This window comes from Acipenser ruthenus, chromosome 4 (assembly GCF_902713425.1).
Source record: "Acipenser ruthenus chromosome 4, fAciRut3.2 maternal haplotype, whole genome shotgun sequence".
NCBI lineage: Eukaryota > Metazoa > Chordata > Actinopteri > Acipenseriformes > Acipenseridae > Acipenser > Acipenser ruthenus.
In genome coordinates, this window is record NC_081192.1 from 56,506,926 (window position 1) to 56,530,350 (window position 23,425).

Here is a 23,425-nt window from a genome sequence, read left to right on the forward strand (position 1 = left end):
TCATATGTTGACCTGATGAGGAAACTGATCCTGCTCTGTTCCATTGTCCATAGGTCTTGCCAGCCAATCTTGCGTTGTTCCACACTCTCCCATCTCATCCATTCTCCCTGCTTGGCCTTGGAAACAGCATTTACACACCTCATCCTCTCCTCCTGCTTTTGCACCTCATTGACTACCAGCTTCCTCCGTTGAGCTGGGGCTGCCTTGTGCCATGTAGGAGGAGCTGAACTGAAACCAATACCCCCTCTTCCATGCTGAACTTGCCCCATGATATCACCGATTCGAAGGGCAGCCTTTGCATCTTCCACGGCTTTCTTTGCCGCCCACTTTCTTCCAGTTTTCAAGACAGGTGGTGCCTCCTAAGCATTTGTCGCGTGACTCTACTAATGTAATTTCCAGTCAAGACCTTGGTGCACTTAAACTCCTTGGTTAGAGGAGACTGGTAGCTACAGTATTCCTTTACCATAAAGTCCCACTCTGCTGAGATTAAGCTTCCAGCTTCTCTAATGTTAGAACATAAGAAAGTTTACAAACGAGAGGAGGCCATTCAGCCCATCTTGCTCGTTTGGTTGTTAGTAGCTTATTGATCCCAGAATCTCATCAAGCAGCTTCTTGAAGGATCCCAGGTTGTCAGCTTCAACAACATTACTGGGGAGTTGGTTCCATACCCTCACAATTCTCTGTGTAAAAAAGTGCCTCCTATTTTCTGTTTGAATGCCCCTTTATCTAACCTCCATTTGTGTCCCCTGGTCCTTGTTTCTTTTTTCAGGTCAAAAAAGTCCCCTGGGTCAACATTCTCTATACCTTTTAGGATTCTGAATGTTTGAATCAGCCCAATATCTCCCTCTAAACTTTTCAGGTTTAGCACAATGGGTGCAAATACGTTGTGCTAAACCTGAAAAGTTTAGAGGGAGCTATTGGGCTAGCAGCCGATTTGGAAATGATTCAGGGATTGGAACGGGAAAAACCAAGTACTGATGCCCGAGTTAGGAGTGTTGATTTGCCCATTATCAGCTCCTACAGAGGAGCTGAGCCTGTGCCCTCTGAGATAATCAATGCTGTAGAAGCTCAGAGGTGAGGTTCGGCAGCTGAAAAGCTTTGCAGGTAATAACCCTAATACTCAGGCCTCGCATTCCCTAGTGGCCCAAATTTGTATCGCAGGAATTCCAACTCGCAATTTCAGAAAAACCTCAGGCTAGAGTCTGTTGGGAGCGTGGTTGTATTCGCCATTTGCGTAGAGATTGTCCCTATGTGTCGGGAAACTAGAGTGGGCAGGAGAAGGGGATTGTACCCCTGCCCCCTCTGGTTTCTCTGAACAATCCCATGTTTCAATGCAATTTAGGACCCCTGGTGTCTGAGTTTTTTTAGATGGGGAAATTGGGAATAAATCTTGTCAGTATTTATTGGATACAGGTGCCCAGGTGTCCCTAGTTGATGTACAATTTTGGGACCGACTGTGCACTGATCAGAAGAGTAGACTAGAGTCCTATGTGGGGCAAGTACGGACAGCTAATGGAGGGTTTTTAGGGGATGAGTAACTTAGTCTGTAATTTTGATAGGTTTGTCTACATCTTAAATTTTTAGTGGCCCGCGATCTTAGTCAGACAGTATTACTTGGGATGGAGTTTTTAGTGCAATATGGTGCTGTTATTGATCTAAAACGTAAGAACTGTCAACTTGTGGGCCAAAATTTTGATTTGTTTACACAGTGCGCAAGAGGTTCGCCGTATCTGAGTACAACATACGTTGTTATTCCCCCCTAGTGACGTAGTTATAGAGGGACATGTGGAAGGCTTACAAGGACTTAATGCTGAGGAAATGGTAGAACCTGCAGAGAATATCTCTCGTAAATCTGATGTTTTGGTTGCCTGGGTTGTAGGTAACGTCACATCTGGAGACATGCCAATACAAGTTGCTAATTTGACTGTTGAGTCTCAGGAATTAAGGAAAGGTTAGGGTTAGGGTTAGGGTTAGCGGATGCCCTGTTTTAGCATGGAGTACCTGGATATCAGATTATTAAACTTATTGAGGAGTTGGGTTTGGGGGAGAAGGAGTTATCTGTGCAACTGTGACAGGCTAGCTGCAGGGATGATGTCAGACCAGAAAGTAATACACAGAGAAACAGTAGTGGAGTTGAAACTGAGCTGCAATGGCTGCACTCAGCACGTTTATTAAAAAATAAAAGTTTTTAAACAGAAAACAGGACACGGCACTTGAGGCCAAATAAAATAGACAAACACAACGGATTAACACTGAACAGACTGGATGAACAGACAAACAAACACGGTGAGTTTAAACTTTCAATTATTACTTTAGTTTATTTTCGTTAACTTTACCTCCTTCTCCACACCCGTTCTCCACTCACCGAACACACAACCCTGAGTGAGTAAAACGTGCATCTATATATACTGTTGTGCCAGGATTCAATTACTAATTAATTATTCACTTGAATCCCAGCACGTGAACTAATTCTGTGCAACCCCGTGCTCACATATTAAATACTTTAAATGCACGTGAAGTGATCCCCGTGCAATCCCCGTGCCTAAATACAATTATACATTTTAAATAGATCCTCCCAATAGTACTCAAAGAAATGAAAGAAGTTATTTACAAACCGCTAACCAAGATCATGCAACAGTCTCTTGACACAGGGGTTGTACCGACAGACTGGAAAATAGCAAACGTAATACCGATCCACAAAAAGGGAGACAAAACCGAACCAGGTAACTACAGACCAATAAGCCTGACTTCGATTATATGTAAACTTATGGAAACTATAATAAAATCCAAAATGGAAAATTACCTATATGGTAACAATATCCTGGGAGACAGTCAGCATGGTTTTAGGAAAGGGAGATCATGTCTAACTAACCTACTTGACTTTTTTGACAATGCAACATTGAAAATGGATAATTGCAAAGCATACGACATGGTTTATTTAGATTACCAGAAAGCATTTGACAAAGTCCCGCATAAAAGATGAATTCTCAAACTGAACGCAGTAAGGATTCAAGGAAATGCATGCACATGGATTAGGGAGTGGTTAACATGTAGAAAACAGAAAGTACTGATTAGAGGAGAAACCTCAAAATGGAGCGAGGCAACCAGTGGTGTACCACAGGGATCAGTATTAGGTCCTCTGCAATTCCTGATCTACATTAATGATTTAGATTCTGGTATAGTAAGCAAACTCATTAAATTTGCAGATGACACAAAAATAGGAGGAGTGGCAAACACTGTTGCAGCAGCAAAGGTCATTCAAAATGATCTAGACAGCATTCAGAACTGGGCAGACACATGGCAAATTAAATTTAATAGAGAAAAGTGTAAAGTATTGCATGCAGGCAATAAAAATGCATTATAAATATCACATGGGAGATACTGAAATTGAAGAAGGGAACTATGAAAAAGACCTAGGAGTTTATGTTGACTCAGAAATGTCTTCATCTTGTAGGGAAGCTATAAAAAAGGCCAACAAGATGCTTGGATATATTGTGAGAAGTGTTGAATTTAAATCAAGGGAATATTGTGTTCAGTTCTGGTCACCTTGTTACAAAAAGGATATTGCTGCTCTAGAAAGAGTGCAAAGAAGAGCAACCAGAATTATCCCGGGTTTAAAAGGCATGTCATATGCAGACAGGCTAAAAGAATTGATTCAGTCTTGAACAAAGAAGACTATGCGACGATCTGATTCAAACATTCAAAATCCTAAAAGGTATAGACAATGTCAGCCCAGGGGACTTCTTTGACCTGAAAAAAGAAACAAGGACCAGGGGTCACAAATGGAGTTTAGATAAAGGGACATTCAGAACAGAAAATAGGAGGCACTTTTTTACACAGAGAATTGAGAGGGTCTGGAACCAACTCCCCAGTAATGTTGTTGAAGCTGAAACCCTGGGATCCTTCAAGCTGCTTGATGAGATTCTGGGATCAATAAGCTACTAACAACCAAGTGAGCAAGATGGGCTGAATGGCCGCCTCTCATTTGTAAACTTTCTTATGTTCTTATGTTCTTAACTCGTGCTGCACACACCCATTTATATTCCGTGCAGCCATATCTATACACCAACATTAACACACGCAACATACAACATAAAACATAAAACACAAAAATACACACAGGGGCAGGGCACATTGCCACAGCAACAAATACATATTGCAGGCGACCATGATCTGGGCAGGACTCACCTTACTACCCACTGGGTTGATACTGGCTCCGCTCCACCAGTGAAGATGGGTCCCCGTCGCATACCAGTTCACTTTCAGGAAGAGGCAGGGCAACACCTCAAACATACGCTAACACATGGAATCATCCCACCATCCTGTAGTCCATGGGCTGCGCCTGTGGTCTTGGTTCGAAAGAAGGATGGCGGAGTACGGTTTTGCGTAGGCTATCGACGTCTGAATGAAGTAACTGTTAAAGACGCTTACCCTCTTCCCTGTATTGATGATACTCTAGATGCTTTGGTAGCTTTGCAGTGGTTTTCCACACTTGACCTCGCTAGTGGAGACTGGCAGAACATCATGATAAGACTGCATTTGTCACTCAACAAGGTCTTTTTGAGTTCAATGTTTTGCCTTTTGGATTTTGTAATGCCCCAGGAACTTTCCAACATTTATTGGAACTAGTCCTAGCTGATCTCCAATGGACTACCTGCCTTATTTATCTAGATGACATAAATGTTTTTGGCAGATCCTTTGTGGTGAGCATGTGACCAGACTAGAACAAATCTTTCAACAGCTGGAGGGTGCTGGACTGAATGTAAAACCAAGCAAATGCGATCTTTTCACTAAGGAGGCTAAGTATTTGGGACATATAATTACGGCTGAGGGGATTGCTGTGGATCCTACAAAAATCGAGATGATTCAGTCTTGGCCAACTCCACAAACTACGATGGAAGTTTGTAGTTTTGTCGGTTTGGCGTCTTATTATCAGAGATTCATTGCAGATTTTGCTACAATTGCCTGCCCTTTACATTGGTTTACTGAGAAGGGGGTTCCCTTCCAGTGGGCTACTGCCTGTGAAGAGGCATTTCAGAAATTGAAACACCTGTTGACTACTCCTCCGATGCTTGTGTATCCCGATCCAAAGTTGCAGTTTATTTTAGATACCGATGCAAGTGATGGAGGTATTGGAGCGGTCTTATTGCAGATGGGCCCATGGGACAAACAAGTTGTGGCATATGCCAGCCGGGCATTAAGTCGACAAGAATAGAACTATGCAATAACGAAAAAGGAACTGTTAGCAGTAGTTGCTTTTATGCGGCACTTTCGTCACTACTTGTTGGGACGAGAGTTTATACTCCGCACAGATCACAGTTCCCTTTGGTGGCTTAATAATTATAAACAGCCTGGAAAAGTACATAAGAACACAGATGCCTTATCGCGCCACCAAGTGGATGTCAAGTCGAGAGAGTAGTCAATCCACTATGGATGCTGAGGTAGCGTAACTACAGGATTCAGTGGTACCCAATAGCGCTACTGTAGATTTTAATTTGAAGCAGATCCAAGCAACTGATTCTGATTTAGCCTGCCTTAAAGGGTGGCTACAGAATCCAACCCCTGATGTACTGAAGTTATTACGGGGACACTCTGCCTTAAGTAAGTTTACTGGTGTGTGGGACGAGTTGCAGGTGTACGATGATCTGGTGGTGCTGAGCCCGGCGTCAACTTCGGTGGAGTTGCCAAAGTTGCAGGTAGTATTGCCCAGGTTATGTATACCACAGGTGTTGGGAGCACTACATAATGATCATACTGGGGGGCATTTGGGGATAGAAAAACTTATAGAGCGGGTTAAGATCTAGGTTTTACTGGGTGAAAGACGTTAAAGATGGTGTAAACAGTGTGAAGTTTGCGGTTCTTGTAAGGACTCTCGTCCAACCCCACGAGCACCTCTATGCTCTTCTAGTACTACACGACCCCTAGAGTGGGTCGCTATGGATATTGTGGGCCCCCTCCCTGTAACACCTCAAGGGAACCACTTTATACTGGTTATTGCTGATTATTTTTCTAACTGGGCCGAAGCTTTTCCGCTGCCAAACCAAGAAGCGAAAACTGTAGCAAAAGTAGCAGTGGAGCATTTTTTTGTTGCTTTGGAGCACCCCGATCTATTCACACTGATCAAGGTAGGAACTTTGAGTCCAAATTGTTTAGTGAAATGTGTGAGTTGTTTGAGATTAATAAGACTCGTACATCTCCATATCACCCCCAGTCAGATGGGTTGGTGGAACAACTAAAGCGTACCCTGCTTGCAATGCTTGCTTCTTTTGTGGACACTAACCAGGGTAAGTGGGATGAACTGTTGCCTTATATTATGCTGGCAAAAAGAGTTCTATGATCTCAAAGTCAGTCCCCAGGTTTATTTAGAGGGTGAACGAGTATGGGTAAGAGATTCTGCTAGAAGGGCGGGGAAATGCCCCAAATTTACAAAGGTGCTTTAGGGGCCCTTATGTTATTAAACAGAAAATTCCAAACTGTTACACTGTATTTAAACACTGTGTGTATCTGCAGGGGAGAGACACACTCACCCCAATCCTTGGTGGAGGTTTATTGTGTATATCTGAGTTTGCTGTGTTATGTGGTTATTGTTTATTTTGGGTTATTATTAATGGTTTGGCTTATCTGTTTATAGCTTTCTTTGAACTATACTAATGTATTGTATTTTATCACTATTTTTGTTGCAGTGGGTGTGTCTGCCCCCCTTGTGTTTCCTATTTTGCAGAGAATAATTAATCTAGCTCAATTGGTCAAATTTATTGGTATGATTTAAGATTGCTAACTGCCCTGCTTTAATTAACTATATTAATAAATGGTTTGCTCTGAGTTGCTGTTCCTGGTGTCTTTGTGACGTGACTTCATACACTCTCCCTTATTTTATAAATATATCTAACTACCGGACCCTCCGGTTAAACAAAGGTGGTGGCAGTGGCATGCTATTGTATATTTAATCCAGTAGCCATGAACGAGCAGATTCATTACAGTACTATATGGCTGCAATTACTGACATGATTGAATTCCTTGTAGTACACGAACTGCAGTTCAGGGGCAGTGACGAATCTGTTGACATTGCAGATAGATCTAGTGGAGTCTTCCTGGGTTTATTTGAATACACTTTGAGAAAAGATCCAGAGCTGGCAAAAGTTTACCAAACTATACCAGGCAATGCTAAGTGCACCTCGCACGATATACAAAATGAAATAATCAAAATAATGTGTGATAGTACGAGAAATCAGGGATTCGTGGTATACAGCAAAAGCTGATGGAACACGAGACCCAACTGGTTGTGAAAACATCTCGATGGTAGTTCGTTTTGTAACTGCGAATGATGAAAACAGGGAAAGGCTTTGGACCATAGCCACAACTGACAGTTTCGGTGCAGAGACATTTGCAAACACGATTGTAACTGAAATAACGGAAGCAGGACTCTGCCCTTCTAAAATATTAAGTCATTGCTACGATGGAGCAAATGTTATGTCTGGCAGCCTTGGAGGGGTTCAAAAGATTTTGCAGGACAAACTGGGAAGGAGGTCCCGTACATCCATTGCTTTAATCACCAGTTACACTTGGTCATTGTGCATGCCATGTCCTCAGAAGAAAAGGCAGAAGAATTCTTCAATGTGTGCAGCTCATTGTACGGATTTCTAAGGAAACCAACTGTTGCTGTTCTACAAAGGTGAGAAACTTAAACGATTACTCGAGCAGCGTTAGACTGGGCATTACTGTACAGTTGGGGTGTTATGAAGTCGTTTAACAGCATTGTAGAATTACTTTCAGAAATCCAAAGCACTCGAGGACATGGAACCGAAGTTAAGATTGAAGTTATTGAAGCAGGTGTCAGCTGTAGACTTCAAATTCATTGCACACATGGTGCAAAAAAATCTGAGTATACTGGACACTCCAAACAAAATGCTTCAGGAAGAAAAAAGCGATCTTCTTTCTGCTGTAGAGGTCGTTCATAGTGCTTCAGAGTGTATTTGAAACTGCGTTGTGATGCAGTTTTTAACGATCTGCTGAATGACAGTGGTGAAACAACTGTGCCATGCAAGAAACAGAGTTTTACATTTGAGCAAGCAACTTTAAGACTTTGTGGTTGAGGGATCTGTTGGTCAGCCAGGTGGTGAAGCTGATAATGAATGTGAGCTCATGAGACTGTTTTATGGTGTGCTGGATGCCGTACTAGTTGAACTGTCGGCTCATTTTAATGAACGTAATACTAAATTAATTGCAGCCCTACAGGCTGCCGACCCCAATAGCCCAACGTTTCTACTCTAGTTAATTTAATCAATATGGACATTGCTGAATCTGAATTGCTAGTTGCACGTCAGTTTCTACAGAAGCAGATTAAATCAAACGAAAATGAAAAGTGGACAACCCAGTCTGTGCTGAAAACGCGTGTTAAGACAGTGCTACGACTTGCTTTGACTTTTAGGGTTTCTACTGCTATGTGTCAGTGTGGTAAGTGGTAGCAGATGTATAGCAGGTGCAGTGCGGATACCGTACTTCCAAGAACACACAGACAACAAAGTACGGGTGAAAATGATTGATTTAATGGTGTATAATCCAATGGTCTGATGACCCGCCGGTAAATAATAAAGAGCTGGCAATACACAACAATGTGTATTGCACAGTAATGAAACAAAGGGTTGCAGTCCCGCAAATAATAGACACGGTACAAACACACACAATTAGACACACACGATCACTGTTCCAAAGTGAGTGCTCTCAGTGCTTGTGGTGAAGTACAATATAATACGTGCTATTAGTGAAACAAGTGCTGATAACAATGTTTATTCGTGACGGTAGTGCAGTGGTGATCCGGTTTCGTGCTGGCCCTCGGCGACAGCTCCGGATTTGTGTTTAGCCGTCTAGTGATAACAAACACAGACAATTACTAAACAGACAAACAAACAAAACACTCACAAACTCTTTTCTTTAATATTTTGGGCAATCTCCTGGTCCTTCCAGTTTCCTTGTAGCAAAACCCAAGCGAAGGAAAAGATTTACAATACTCCAGCTCCTTTTATGCGATTATGCATGACCCTTGGTAAACGATTGCAGCTGATTCTATTGCCTGCAGCTGCTACCTCGTTTACCTTCCAGGTCAATACATTCTCGCACTGGAGTCTCGTCTTTTTCCAGGCTGATTGACTTCCCGACACAGAGAATGAACTGTCAGGACAACCTGTCCAAAGCCTTTCCCTTTCGCTACTTTGTATCCTCACAGGTCGAGAGGGAGATTTACAACCAGAACTCATTATATTTCTGTCACATATCCCACCGCTCAGAGTGGAGCCGAAGGAACACTAGGCTGAATCTATCTTTCCCATTACTCCCCCCTCCCGGGAAAAATAATCCGCATTTTGATGGTCTTTCCCTGCACGGTGTACCATATGGTACGTGAAGGGCTGCAACGCCAGATACCACCGAGTTATCCGGGCATTGCTGTCCTTCATTGTGCTTAACCACTTGAGTGGGGCGTGGTCTGTGACAAGATCAAATGAGTGTCCCAGCAGGTAGTATCGTAAAGAGTGAGTAGCCCATTTAATGGCCAAACACTCCTTTTCGACTACGGAGTAGTTGCGTTCCCGAGGTAGCATTTTTTTACTGATGTACAGTATCGGGTGTTCTACTCCATCTACCTTTTGAGACAAGACAGCACCCAAACCCACATCCGAGGCGTCGGTGTGGAGGATGAATCTTTTGGTGAAATCTGGTGTGATAAGAGTGGGGGCCTGGCAAAGTCTACGCTTAATAGTATCAAACGCCCCCTGACACTCAGCTGACCACTTAATTAAATTTGGAGCACTCTTTTGGGTGAGGTCAACTAAAGGGTTAACCACTGTGGCATACTCGGGGATGAAGCGGCGGTAATAACCGGCTAATCCCAGCAGTGACCTCACCTGAGTCTTGGTTTTGGGGATCGCTGCATCAACCAAAGCCTGGATTTTAGTGACCACAGGTCTCACCCTTCCATTCCCCATTAAAAATCCCAAATATTGAGTCTCTGTCTTGGCAAACGCACATTTTCTCAAGTTAGCTGTCAGCCGGGCTACCCTTAGAGACTGAAGGACGGCTGCAATCCTAGCCAAATGCTCTCTCCAGGTGGAGCTGTAAATGACCACGTCATCAATATACACTGCTGCATATTCATGATGTGGGCGTAAAACCTGATCCATCAGTCTCTGAAAAGCAGTTGGCGCACCATGTAGCCCAAATGGCTTGGTTTTAAAGTGAAACAGCCCCTCTGGTGTTGAAAATGCGGTTTTCTCTCTAGAACTTTGGGTTAAAGGGATCTGCCAGTATCCCTTCGTCAGGTCCAAAGTGGAGATAAACCTCGCCTTACCCAGTCTGTCTAAAAGTTTGTCGACCCGAGGCATAGGTTACGCATCAAACTTGGCAATAGCATTTACCTTCCTGAAATCCACGCAGAAGTGGTTGCTGCCGTCTTTCTTAGCCACTATGACAATAGGACTGCACCACTCGCTCTTGGAAGGTTCAATCACCCCAAGTTCGAGCATGTCCCATACCTCTTTGCGAACGCCACTTCGTCGACTTTTTGGGATCCGGTAAGGTCTCTCCCGCACGATGACACCTGGTGGAGAGATAATGTCATATTCAACCAAATTAGTTCTGCCGGGCAAGTCAGAAAAAACATCGCTGAATTCCTCAATAAGCTTACACAGCTCCCGCTGCTGGTCTGGAACCAATTGTTCCCCCATCGGAATGATTTCTGTGCTAGGAGTCTCTGGACAGGGGCCTAAATCATCCTCTGTGTTGCCTGGGGCTATAAACAAGACCTCCCTAGCCTGCCAGGGCTTTAATAAATTGACATGATAAATTTCACGTTCATTACGGCGATCGGGCTGTCTAATTTCATAATTCACCTTTCCTATTGCCCGAATCACTTCATATGGCCCCTGCCATTTAGAACATAACTTGGATTCTGAGGAGGGAAGCAGCAGCACTACCTTGTCCCCTGGTCGAAAGGTTCGAATCAGTGCATTTTTGTTGTAATGCTGCTGTGGTTGGTGCTGAGCCGATCTGAGGTTGTCCCCTGGGCCAAATGACCGACCAAATCTAGGTGATCTCTTAGTAGGAGCACATGCTTCACAAAATTTTTGGAGGAGCCTTTGTGCTCTTCCCACCCCTCTCTCAACAGATCGAGGATGCCGCAAGGCTGTCGGCCGTACAAGAGCTCGAAGGGGGAGAACCCTGTCGAACTCTGCGGCACCTCTCTCACTGCAAAAAGGAGGTAGGGAAGGAGCGATGCCCAATGCTTTTGCTCTTGCGTTACAAACCATCTCAGCATTGACTTCAAGGTCTGATTAAAACGTTCCACCAAACCATCCGTCTGTGGATGATAAACTGATGTGCTGTTGGGACGTATTTTTTATATTTTATATACCTGCTGTAACGTTTTCGACAGAAAGTTGGTTCCATGATCAGTCAAGATCTCTTTGGGGATCCCTACTCTAACCATAATCTGTACTAACTCGGTGGCTATTGCAGCGGCACTAGTGGACCTCAATGGAACTGCCTCTGGATATCGCGTTGCATAATCTACCACTACTAATATATGTGTATACCCAGAGTCAGAAGGTAGCAGAGGGACCACTATGTCCATTGCAATGCGTTCAAAAGGAGTGGAAATAATCGGCAATGGAACCAAAGGTGCGGGGCGCACTCGACCCGGTGCTACTCGCTGGCAGTCTGGGCATGTGGCTACATATTTCAACACATCAGTATGAAGACCTTACCAATAGAATCGAGCCAATATCCGCTCCCTTGTCTTGTCAGCTCCGAGGTGCCCCGCAAAAGGGATATCATGCGCCAGCCTCATGACCTCGGACCGACAAGACGGGGGAACCAATAATTGTGTTACAGGCTGTCCTGTGTCCGCGACTAGATTTACCCTATATAGTAATTGCCCCTTGATACTGAAGTGTGGATATACCAGCGACTGGCGTTTGTTACCATTCAAGCATTCTCCCACCAGACCCCAGCCTTGTCTCAGGGATGCTCCCTCCCATTTTGCAGTCCGTCTCTCCTTATTTGTTTTTCTGGGACGGAAAATAGGAGAAAACATTTCAGCTTGAAAAGGAAACACATCACCAATCCGTTCCCTTTTCTTCTGCCATGTTTACGTGTGCGGCCGAGACTGCCATTATTTGCATTAGTTCTTTAAATTTTGGCCAGTCTCGGCCCAGAATAACTGGGTGTGGCAACCTTTCCGCCACCCCTACTACCAGGTGACGTTTTATCGGTCCTACCGATAAATATACTTTTAGTGTGGGGTATGCCGCCGTGTCTCCATGGATACAGGAGATGGCCACCTGACCTCGTGGCTGCCACGACACACCGCCCAAGAGAGCTGTTCTAATCAAGGTTTGCTCACATCCTGTGTCCACTAATGCGTGGGTTTTCACATTGCCTAAAACCACATCAATCATACAAGGCCCATCGGTACTCCCTAAACCGAACCCGGTGGGTCTCTGCCATTATGTTGAGGCGGCGGAGAATGGCCTGTTTGACCAGGTCGTAGCTGGCGGCGTTGAGGTTGCTCTTGGCCTGGTAGGCTGCCTGAGCCTCCCTGATCAGGCAGGGTCCCAGCTGGCTTGCCCAGAACTCCCGCGGCCATGACGCGGTGGTAGCCATCCTTTCAAACGCCACCAAGTACGCCTCCGGGTCTTCCTCAGCCAACATCTTCATCGCCCGAGCCTTCGGTGCCGACATCGCTGGTGCTGCGGTAAGGGCTTGCACTGTGGACAATGCCAGCCCTACCCGTTCAATGAGCGCGGTGTAGCGCTCCTCTCTCCTTCTCTCCTCTGCGTCCCGTCTGCTCTCCAGTGCCTCCAGCAGCTCCGCTAGCGCGCTGCGATCCATCCCATGAAAATTCATCGCATGAAATCATTTTTCTCCCAACAAAAGTCACTACTTATTTTATAAGAACTGTGACGACACAACTCCCCTAATTCATGGAATGCTCCCTTCTACAAGGTTGTCTTATCATAGTGTAGTATTTGGGACACTAGGACCATGCAGAATGCGGTTGTTGGGAATCCCTATAAAGCGCACGTTCTGCCTGAATTAAGAATGGTGAATGCTGGGTCTGTTCTGTCTTCCGGGGTCGTTCTGAAATGAGGTATGGCCCGGTTTTTGGGATGGAACCGCATAACAGTCTCGTGTTTTGATTGGTCCAGGTCTGCCACATGAATATGTCGTCACACGAGTGGAAAAGCTTGCAGGCATTTTTAACATTGTAATCACAGAGAGAGAGAGAGAGAGAGAGAGAGAGAGAGAGAGAGAGAGAGAGATCTGCTTTCTACCACCTTACCATTAAAATATAATGTGGTATTACGCTGTACTGATATAACAAACTATGGGCGATTACTTTATATGAATTATTATTATTATTATTTGTTTATTTTGCAGACGCTTTTATCCAAGGCGACTTACAGAGACTAGGGTGTGTGAACTATGCATCAGCTGCAAAGTCACTTACAATTACATCTCACCCGAAAGACGGAGCACAAGGAGGTTAAGTGACTTGCTCAGGGTCACACAATGAGTCAGTGGCTGAGGTGAGATTTGAACCTGGGATCTCCTGGTTACAAGGCTGTTTCTTTAACCACTGGACCACACTGCCTCCATGTTATGCACGAATGTAAGAATTGGCTTTCTGTAATGGCGTACTTTTTATACCTATAATCGTTTACGCGATATATTTTAATATCAAATATATGTCTTCCACACTATTACAGTTTTGTTAGAGGATGTATTAGTTTAGATCTAATGTAATCACAGTTGTACATATAGACTGCCCATGTTTTTATTCACGTCCCAAATTCTGGGCCGCTCTGATAACATCCCAATTTCTGGGCTGCTCTGGTTTTTAAATAACGTCCCAAATTCTGCATTTTCGAATTCAGGCCTGTTTTTGAGATATTCTGCTTAGCTGACAGCCGAGTTTCTAAGTCATGCATGCACAGTTTACCATAAACTGGACCGTTAATTCATTTAAGAGTAACCCTTAGTACATGAATCAAAGTTAATGTATTTTTTATTCTCCCCAGAAAACATTTAGGAACATGGTATACCAAAAAAAAAAAAAAAAAAGGACATCTCATTTGCTTCATCAATATATAGTGAGGCATAGGGGTTTATCAGAACTTCTGGGTTTAAGAGACCAGTGCCCTTCAACAACTTCAAATAAATCCTAATGTATTGTATTAGTCAACATTTCCCTTATCTATTCCTGATCGTTTATACTGTAGGTCAGGGGTTTTCAACCTTTTTTTGAAACTGTACCCCTTCTATCTGGAGGTTTCAGCTCGAGTACCCCTTTACAATTTTCGCTCAACTGAATGGTACCTCAGTACAATAAAATGGAGAATAATCCGATGACCCCCCCCCCCCATTTATTTAATACATTTGGGTGACAAACTGCTGGTTTAGGACAAAACAACAAACAGTAGGCTTAATTCTTAAAACTTTTAACTACAAGTATTTGGATGCACAGAATTAAAGACAAGTATTGGGTTAGGAGCACACCTATTGTTTTTTTTTTGTAACTTTGACGGCCTTTTTTAAATTGACAGCCTTTTGTAAAAGTGAAGGCCTTTTGATACCCAGCATACACTGCAATACCCAGCAAAGTTATACACTGATATTCTGATAGCACAGCAATTCAAATGAAGTTTGTAATTGGTTGTGATCCTCAAATACACAATAAAAAGTGATATTTATAGGGTATACAGTTATACAGTGGTTTTGGACATCTAAGAACAGGTACTGCGCGCATCTGGATTCATACCCCGAGGTACTCTGTAGCCTTCTAGGACATTCACAGCTTGTTTGACACCCTCTTGTAGTTTCTGCATATAAATCAAAATGCTGTTTGTTAATCTCTCTTTTTTCTTATAAATCAATCAATTGCAGGAATCATTCCAAAAACACTTGAATCAGTTAGGGACTACCAGTCTGACACTACAGGCCTTTAAATTGCAGTACCAATTTGCAAGTTGCCAAGTGGTTGCGTTCCTCAAATTTGCACTGCAAAGAATAGGGTATATAGTGCTTTTTTCGCCTCTGCTCGCTTTTGGTGCAAAACTATGTTCCGATACGCTCAAGCTGATACTGTGATCACAAAACACTTGGAATGGACTTAAATTGGTGCTTCTGTTGCATAAATACACTACAAAATGTGCACATTTCAGGTCTTATATATAATGGACATTTTTTGTATGTATTTTGCTGTAGGAAATCGCGGTCGGGGGGGCAGTCCTCCTGTTGTACCCCATGAGTCCACAAATCCTGGGCCAACAAACTTGCTAGTACTCTCTTTAGATGCACAACAGTCTTCGCTAAAGAAAATGGGTTCCTTCGAGTTCGTACGATCCACGACCGCCATTGGCCGAGCCTTACCCCGTTGGTGTTTTTATAATGGGACTTGCCATAGGGAAGGGGGTGGTCTCTTATCATACCCGTATCTCCACGACCCCTGGGCCAACAAACTCAGAAGGGCACTCTTTGCGTGCACAAGCCAGATGGTGGGCGTAGGGCAAACTGCAGGGAGTTGTCTCAAACATTACGCAGCAGCTTGCCCGAGGTAATGTTTTATATTTTTCTTGTGTAGTGGTTTGTGTCATAGCGTTATATTTTGTTTTTATTCTTTGCTTTGTAGGATGTGAGCGCCGATTGTTTGTTTGTTTTTTGCTTTGATTATTGTTTATTTTGTGAAATTACCAATCCTCTCTTTTTTTCTTTGTGTACTGTATGTATTGCTATGTTTGATTAGGTCTATTGATCATCTTAGCTGTCTTTTTGTTTCTTTTCTTTTAAATATTATTCCTGATACGTGCTTTGGGTTTTTTAGTGTAATTTATTGTGCCTTTTGCACTTTCTTTACAACAAAGTGCAACCCTACCACTGTCCGCATAGACGGTATAGACGCAGGGAATAGTCACGTTTGATTTATATTATTTGGGGATTTGAATTGGTTTGCACGTTTATTTTATGTTCTTATTGAGTTTGCACTTGGCGTTTTTGTGGCTTTATATTGATTTCTTTTCTTTTCATGTTTTTTTCTATTACTTTCTTTTTGTGTAGTACGGTTGTCTTTGTATATAAATCTTTATTGACCCTGGTGTTTCTTTTGAGCTTTAATTTTATTTGTTAAACTACAGGAACTAGATACTTATTTACCTCAATTTCAATTCCTTCTGATATAGCTACCTTTTAAAAATGTGCAGTATCTATATGTGTGTTGTTTTCCATTTTGTACAATTAAAATAAAACCGCTCTGTAAAGGCAATTTTAAACTGCACTTGTGACTTATAACTTTCATTTAATTGAAGGGGCTTGTGTGAGGGAACCCATATCTTGGTCACGACTTAGAGGTCCCCTACCTCACTATAAACAAGGGGTGGCGTAGTCACTGATTGCAAATTCAACGATTGTATGTAAGTTTTCCCCTGCCCAAACTGGGGCAGGCGCCACAATAGAAAGACCTTGGATTCAAAACTGCGGACTACAAGTAAATCTCACTTTGACTGCCAAAAAGAACCTTCCATATCTAGCACCGCTCTGCTTGCAAACAAATAAGTGCAAGGCTATTTTTCTGTAGGTTTTTTGTGTACTAAAATTATTGAATAGTTTACACTTTTTGTCTAATATTCCAACCTACCAGTTCCTGTTTTTATTGCAGTAAAACCTTCATATAAACTAAACATTTATATCTTTATTTTATGTATATTGTAATGTCTAAAAGATTTTTTGTTTAGTTGGAGAAAGAAACTGAACTAATTCTTAATTTGATTAAATGAAATGCTCACTCCTGCTTTTACAGTCTATTTGTGTTACAGTAGAGCCTTAACAAGCAAAAACACTTTTTAGTTTAAATATTATGCTTATTAGATCAAAATACTTGAAACATATTTCTGTTCAGAGAGTTTTGTCACTCTATTAGATCAGAATACTTTTTTAAAACCTGTATGCTTAGTAACAACACAATCAAATAAAATCAAATAGGTCTTTTAGTTTAAAATATCCTTCTGTCTAAAAAGGGTTACCCTTTTGTTTTTACTAATTTACAATACCTAGCCTCCATGTTTAGTTCCCCCAGATGCCTTTCTTTCAAGGTTACAGGCTTCCACGAGTGTATGTGCACGAATAACAAAGGCACACAGACAAGCTTTTTTTCTGACATTAAACTAAGAAAACTGAACAACTGGTAAATCATTGTAACCTGTTCATAATTTGCTGCAATATTATTTATGCTGGTTTTATATTCTTTAAAACACAGTACAATTACAATATTCTGACAGTGTCAGTTAGTACTGAACTACTTTAGTTTTTAACTGTAATATGTTCTTTCAACAATAAGTTATTTGTATAACAGTTTAACTTTAAATGATTTTTATAACATGTATTTCTAAGTGAGTTACTTCAGTATAACAGTTGCTAATATTATTTTACTGAATTCTGTCTGACCCCTTTCTCTGTTCATACAAAATCCAGTTGAAGCAGGTTTTAAGACATCCTAGCCTTTTGCCAATTTTTGGTGTTGATTAGTATGAGACACTACCGTAACCATTTTCTAATACTCCTACCTTCTGTTATCCGAAAGTAAAGTAACGAAAAAAAAAATTCTATTTTTACTGGAATGTGCTAACAAGGCCTTATAAGAGCCTGCCGAGTTTGACTCCTTTTAGCAGGTGCTTTCACAGACTGCATACAACAGCTATCCATTGTTTTCTACTGAATATGCAGATCTTTTTAAAAGGAACATATACAGTATTATTATAATTATTGACAAAGAGTATATCATATTATTAAAATCAATACAGGTTAATTTAAATCCTCCAATTCATGTCTAAGAACTCGGCACGTTCCCTACAGGATTCAAACTCAGCTCAGATTGGTTCTGCGAACACCACGACAGGCCTGTGCATCCAACGTTTTACATCACAAGTATGGGCAACCAGGGTCTTCACTTGATACCTGCAAGACACTTGTACACGTTTGGCAGGAACACCCTCCTCACATTCTAGCTTACCCAAAAAGCCCATGTCACTGGATGACCACTGTCACAACCCACACATTCAATTCTCTTTACATCCTGTGGGTCTACATTCAAGTGTGAAAATGACATCCCTTAAGGTCTATTACATTCAAACAGAATTCGACAGTGTCTGACTAAGTGTAACAATATCCTGGGAGACAGTCAGCATGGTTTTAGGAAAGGGAGATCGTGTCTAACTAACCTGCTTGATTTTTTTGAGGACGCAACATCGACAATGGATAATTGCAAAGCATACGACATGGTTTATTTAGATTTCCAGAAAGCTTTTGACAAAGTCCAGCATAAAAGATGAATTCTCAAACTGAACGCAGTAGGGATTCAAGGAAATGCATGCACATGGATTAGGGAGTGGTTAACAGGTAGAAAACAGAAAGTACTGATTAGAGGAGAAACCTCAAAATGGAGCGAGGTAACCAGTGGTGTACCACAGGGATCAGTATTAGGTCCTCTGCTATTCCTAATCTACATTAATGATTTAGATTCTGGTAAAGTAAGCAAACTTGTTAAATTTGCAGATGACACAAAAATAGGAGGAGTGGCAAACACTGTTGTAATAGCAAAGGTCATTCAAAATGATCTAGTCAGCATTCAGAACTGGGCAGACACATGGCAAATAACATTTAATAGAGAAGTGTAAAGTATTGCATGCAGGCAATAAAAATGTGCATTATAAATATAATATGGGAGATACTGAAATTGAAGAAGGGAACTATGAAAAAGACCTAGGAGTATATGTTGACTCAGAAATCTCTTCATCTAGACAATATAGGGAAGCTATAAAAAAGGCCAACAAGATGCTTGGATATATTGTGAGAAGTGTTGAATTTAAATCAGGAAGTAATGTTAAAACTTTACAATGCATTAGTAAGTCCTCACCTAGAATATTGTGTTCAGTTCTGGTCACCTCATTACAAAATGGATATTGCTGCTCTAGAAAGAGTGCAAAGAAGAGCAACCAGAATTATCCCGGGTTTAAAAGGCATGTCGTATGCAGACAGGCTAAAAGAATTGAATTCAGTCTTTAACAAAGACGACTACGCGGTGATCTGATTCAAACATTCAAAATAGACAATATCGACAATATCGACCCAGGGGACTGAAAAAAGAAACAAGGACCAGGGGTCACAAATGGAGTTTAGATAAAGGGACATTCAGAACAGAAAATAGGAGGCACTTTTTTACACAGAGAATTGTGAGGGTCTGGAACCAACTCCCCAGTAATGTTGTTGAAGCTGACACCCTGGGATCCTTCAAGAAACTGCTTGATGAGATTCTGGGATCAATAAGCTACTAACAACCAAACGAGCAAGATGAATGGCCTCTTCTCGTTTGTAAACTTTCTTATGTTCTTATGTTCTAAACAAACAGTGGACGAACAGACAAACAAACACGGTGAGTTTAAACACTAGCAATTATTATTTTAGTTTATTTTCGTTAACTTTACCTCCTTCTCCACACCCGTTCTCTACTCACCGAACACACAACCCCGAGTGAATGAAACGTGCATCTATATTTACAATTGTGCTGGGATTCAATTACCAATTAATTATTCACTTGAATCCCAGCATGTGAACTAAATCTGTGCAACCCAGTGCTCACATATTACATACTTTAAATGCACGTGAAGTGCAATCCCTGTGCCTAAATTTTAAACATTTTAAACACTTGTGCTCAATACACAATACACTACAATACACCAACATTAACACACAACATAAAACACAAAAATACACAAAGGGGCGGGGCACATTGCCACACCCCCCTCAAAATGAAATAATACGCTTGGACAGTTGTATTGGATTTACCGCTGTATCATGTATAAAGGGTTTTGCAGCCTCGCAAACAATACCAAACTTCTGCACAAAAACATGAGAATCCATTGCACGGCCGTGAGACTCTCAAAATTGTGAAAAACCGAGTGTTTCATGGGTAAACCTTGTGACTTAACATCCATGAATCTACACAATTGTATGGTCTTTTTTTACATGAAACATTTACAACTTCAAGCATGCATGGTTTAAAATGTACATTGTTTGAAGATTCCAGACTTTATTTACTTAACTTCTGCTCCAAAACAATTTCTGTATTTTGCAGAACTGATATATTGAGAAATGTAACTTAGTTAAAAAAATTTAATCTCATGGTCTCATGAAAAATGTGGCACAACATTGTTTAAGAGGGCCTCTGTAGAACAATTGCGCATGTCTGGTGGTGGTTTTCAGCAAATGTTGCTATTCCAGGAACACCTGGGAGACGATGAACCTGTTTCTGATAATGTCCCATAATTCAATGTGAGCCAGCCATGCCTTTCAGTAAGAGCAGCGAATCAAATTTCACTTAGTCATCACACGTGTTCTTTGTCTGCCCTCTCAAACCCTGTACTTCATGACTCTATTTTTTGACAAAACAGGTTTATAAACAATATTTTCCAACAAGGTCCTCTAAACCAGAAAGGGGGGGTTTTGAATTCAGTGTAATAAGAAACAGTTGATGGCTAGATTAAAACATCCTTTTTTTTAGTGCTCCAGCAGTTAATAGTTTAATTCATCTCATAAATAACAAATGTGCAGAAAATTGTCTTGGGATGTATTTCGGTACAGGGTGCATCTCCTAGCTGTTTCTTTTTTGTTTTGCTACAATATCTAAAAACAGAGTTTTGTGCTGGTGTCAAAGTAAAAGTTGAACCATCTGATCGGTGTAATTGTCTTTTTGAAGCCATTACCTTGACTCAAATCAGAGTCAGGGGGAAAGGTAAGTCCAAATCAATTGCCTGGAAAGAAGACCTTCATTGTGTTGTTGTACACTGTGCTTGCCAGCTCAAAGGGGTCTTCCTCTTTAACTGCTGCCATGATTTCCAGCACTTGACTGTAAAGGAAAAAAACAACTGTAAACAACTATAGCAACCTACCAAAATAATTCCATAAATCTTAGCCAGAAACACATGCTATAGCCATGGGTAGAAGTTAACTTTAAGGCAGTACTGAGGATTTGCTACCTGCTCGGAAAGTAGGTAGCAAAATGGTCTTATTCTGTAGCAGTTTATTCGACTAATAATTATATATATAAATACATAAAAAATAAATAAACACCTACCTACTGTTTTAAATAGACTGAATGTCCCAAATTATCACATAGTAGGCCTATATTTAAATCAGAAAGTATTTATTGAAACCACCTTGTGCTCAACTAAGTAATGGAACAAATGCAATTCCTTGTCGAAATTTATATTTTGTTTTATACTTAAGTTTGATATGCCATCAGTACGGTTGACCAGGTTATGTTTCATCGGTGCAAATTAAGTACAAAATGATCCTCTTATGTCTTCAGTTGTTGACTGAGATTTCGGTAACTAACAAATCACACACCTATAAAGACTGCGATTTAAAATAAAATAAAATAAAATAATAATAATAATAATAATAATAATAATAATAATAATAATAATAATAATAATGTAACGTGTGCCACATTATCACTGAATCCTGCATTGTATGACCTTATAAATTTATAAGGTTACAACCACAACCAAGCAGTTTTGAAAATGAAAACTAATTCCATCACGGTACCGCTACATTTAAAGATTCATGCAACGTGTTATACTAACTGGTTTGTTCATTTTTGTGTTTAAGCACAAGTTTCACAAGTTAAACAGGAGAAGTAAGCAAGGCAGTGATAATCGATTATAAAAGGAAAACAGATCAATTAATGCACCTCAAGATTGTTCTCCTCTATTAGTCATACTGATAAAACAAGGAAGCCGTTCATGGTTACGTTATAGCTAGTTATTTGCCCCTTTTTTATTGTAGTCCAGCCTATAGAACGCATCCTGCACCATGCGGAGCGCCTTTACTGGATGCGCCACTCGGGAGCCCCCATGTGTTTTTAGCGCGGGTGAAATCAGGGTTAACATTATAACAAAACCGGAGCCGCCATTCTCCATGACAGATTCAATTAGCATTTTACAGACACTGAATAAACTGTTAGGTCATTGCCTGTTATCTTATAAAATCGTAATGTTTTAAACAGTTATGTAATTTTACTTTTGGTCTATAAAATAAACTTCCTATCTTGAAATTGTATCCACGTTGTTCTGTACTGTAGGCATTTGTACTCCACTGTCCAATACGATTTGCATTGTGGGTCTCATGCGTATCAACACGGGGCAATACACCCCGGTCATCTACAAATCGAGAAGCTCTATTAGCAATGGTTTCCCGCTTTATGAAAGTATTTATGTACGTGTTCACTCAGGGTTGGTCATATAAACTGCAGTGTAAGTTATCAGAAAAATGCTACTGCATAAAAAAAAAAAAATCTAGTAACAAATGAAGAGTTTTGGGTAGCAAAATGCTACCAAACATATGTTAGCATAACAGAGGCAGAAGTGTTAAAGGGACTAGGAGCTCTTAAAATAAACAAATCCCCTGGGCTGGATGAGATCCTCCCAATAGTACTCAAAGAAATGAAAGAAGTTATTTACAAACCGCTAACCAAGATCATGCAACAGTCTCTTGACACAGGGGTTGTACCGACAGACTGGAAAATTGCAAACGTAATACCTAGCCACAGAAAGGGAGACAAAACTGAACCAGGTAACTACGGACCAATAAGCCTGACTTCTATTATATGTAAACTTATGGAAACTATAATGAGATCCAAAATGGAAAATTACATGTATGGTAACAGTATCCTGGGAGACAGTCATCATGGTTTTAACTAACCTGCTTGATTTTTTTGAGGATGCAACATCGACAATGGATAATTGCAAAGCATACAACGTGGTTTATTTAGGTTTCCAGAAAGCTTTTGACAAAGTCCTGCATAAAAGATTAATTCTCAAACTGAACGCAGTAGGGATTTAAGGAAATGCATGCACATGGATTAGGGAGTGGTTAACATGTAGAAAACAGAAAGTACTGATTAGAGGAGAAACCTCAAAATGGAGCGAGGTAACCAGTGGTGTACCACAGGGATCAGTATTAGGTTCTCTGCTATTCCTAATCTACATTAATGATTTAGATTCTGGTATAGTAAGCAAACTCATTAAATTTGCAGATGACACAAAAATAGGAGGAGTGGCAAACACTGTTGCAGCAGCAAAGGTCATTCAAAATGATCTAGACAGCATTCAGAACTGGGAAGACACGTGGCAAATTAAATTTAATAGAGAAAAGTGTAAAGTATTGCATGCAGGAAATAAAAATGTGCATTATAAATATAATATGGGAGATACTGAAATTGAAGAAGGGAACTATGAAAAAGACCTAGGAGTATATGTTGACTCAGAAATGTCTCCATCTAGACAATGTGGGGAAGCTATAAAAAAGGCCAACAAGATGCTTG

The 23,425-nt window shown here is 41.1% G+C and overlaps 1 protein-coding gene across 5 annotated transcripts in view; it reads right to left on the reverse strand.

Moving 5' to 3' along the window:
• Positions 1 to 2,128: 2,128 nt before the first annotated feature.
• The window catches only part of tatdn1 (TatD DNase domain containing 1), a 50,285-nt gene continuing 28,988 nt past the window's right edge, over positions 2,129 to 23,425 (reverse strand). For 2 of the 5 annotated variants that reach the window (XM_059022585.1, XM_059022582.1), the window contains one exon: positions 2,129 to 8,864. In XM_059022585.1, the coding sequence (XP_058878568.1) occupies positions 8,759 to 8,864 (106 nt within the window). In that variant the 3' untranslated portion in view covers positions 2,129 to 8,758. Of the gene's footprint in view, positions 8,865 to 10,409; positions 10,592 to 15,983; positions 20,948 to 23,425 lie in introns of those variants that run through there. The other 3 variants (XM_059022584.1, XR_009328491.1, XM_033999903.3) reach the window with 3 other exon arrangements.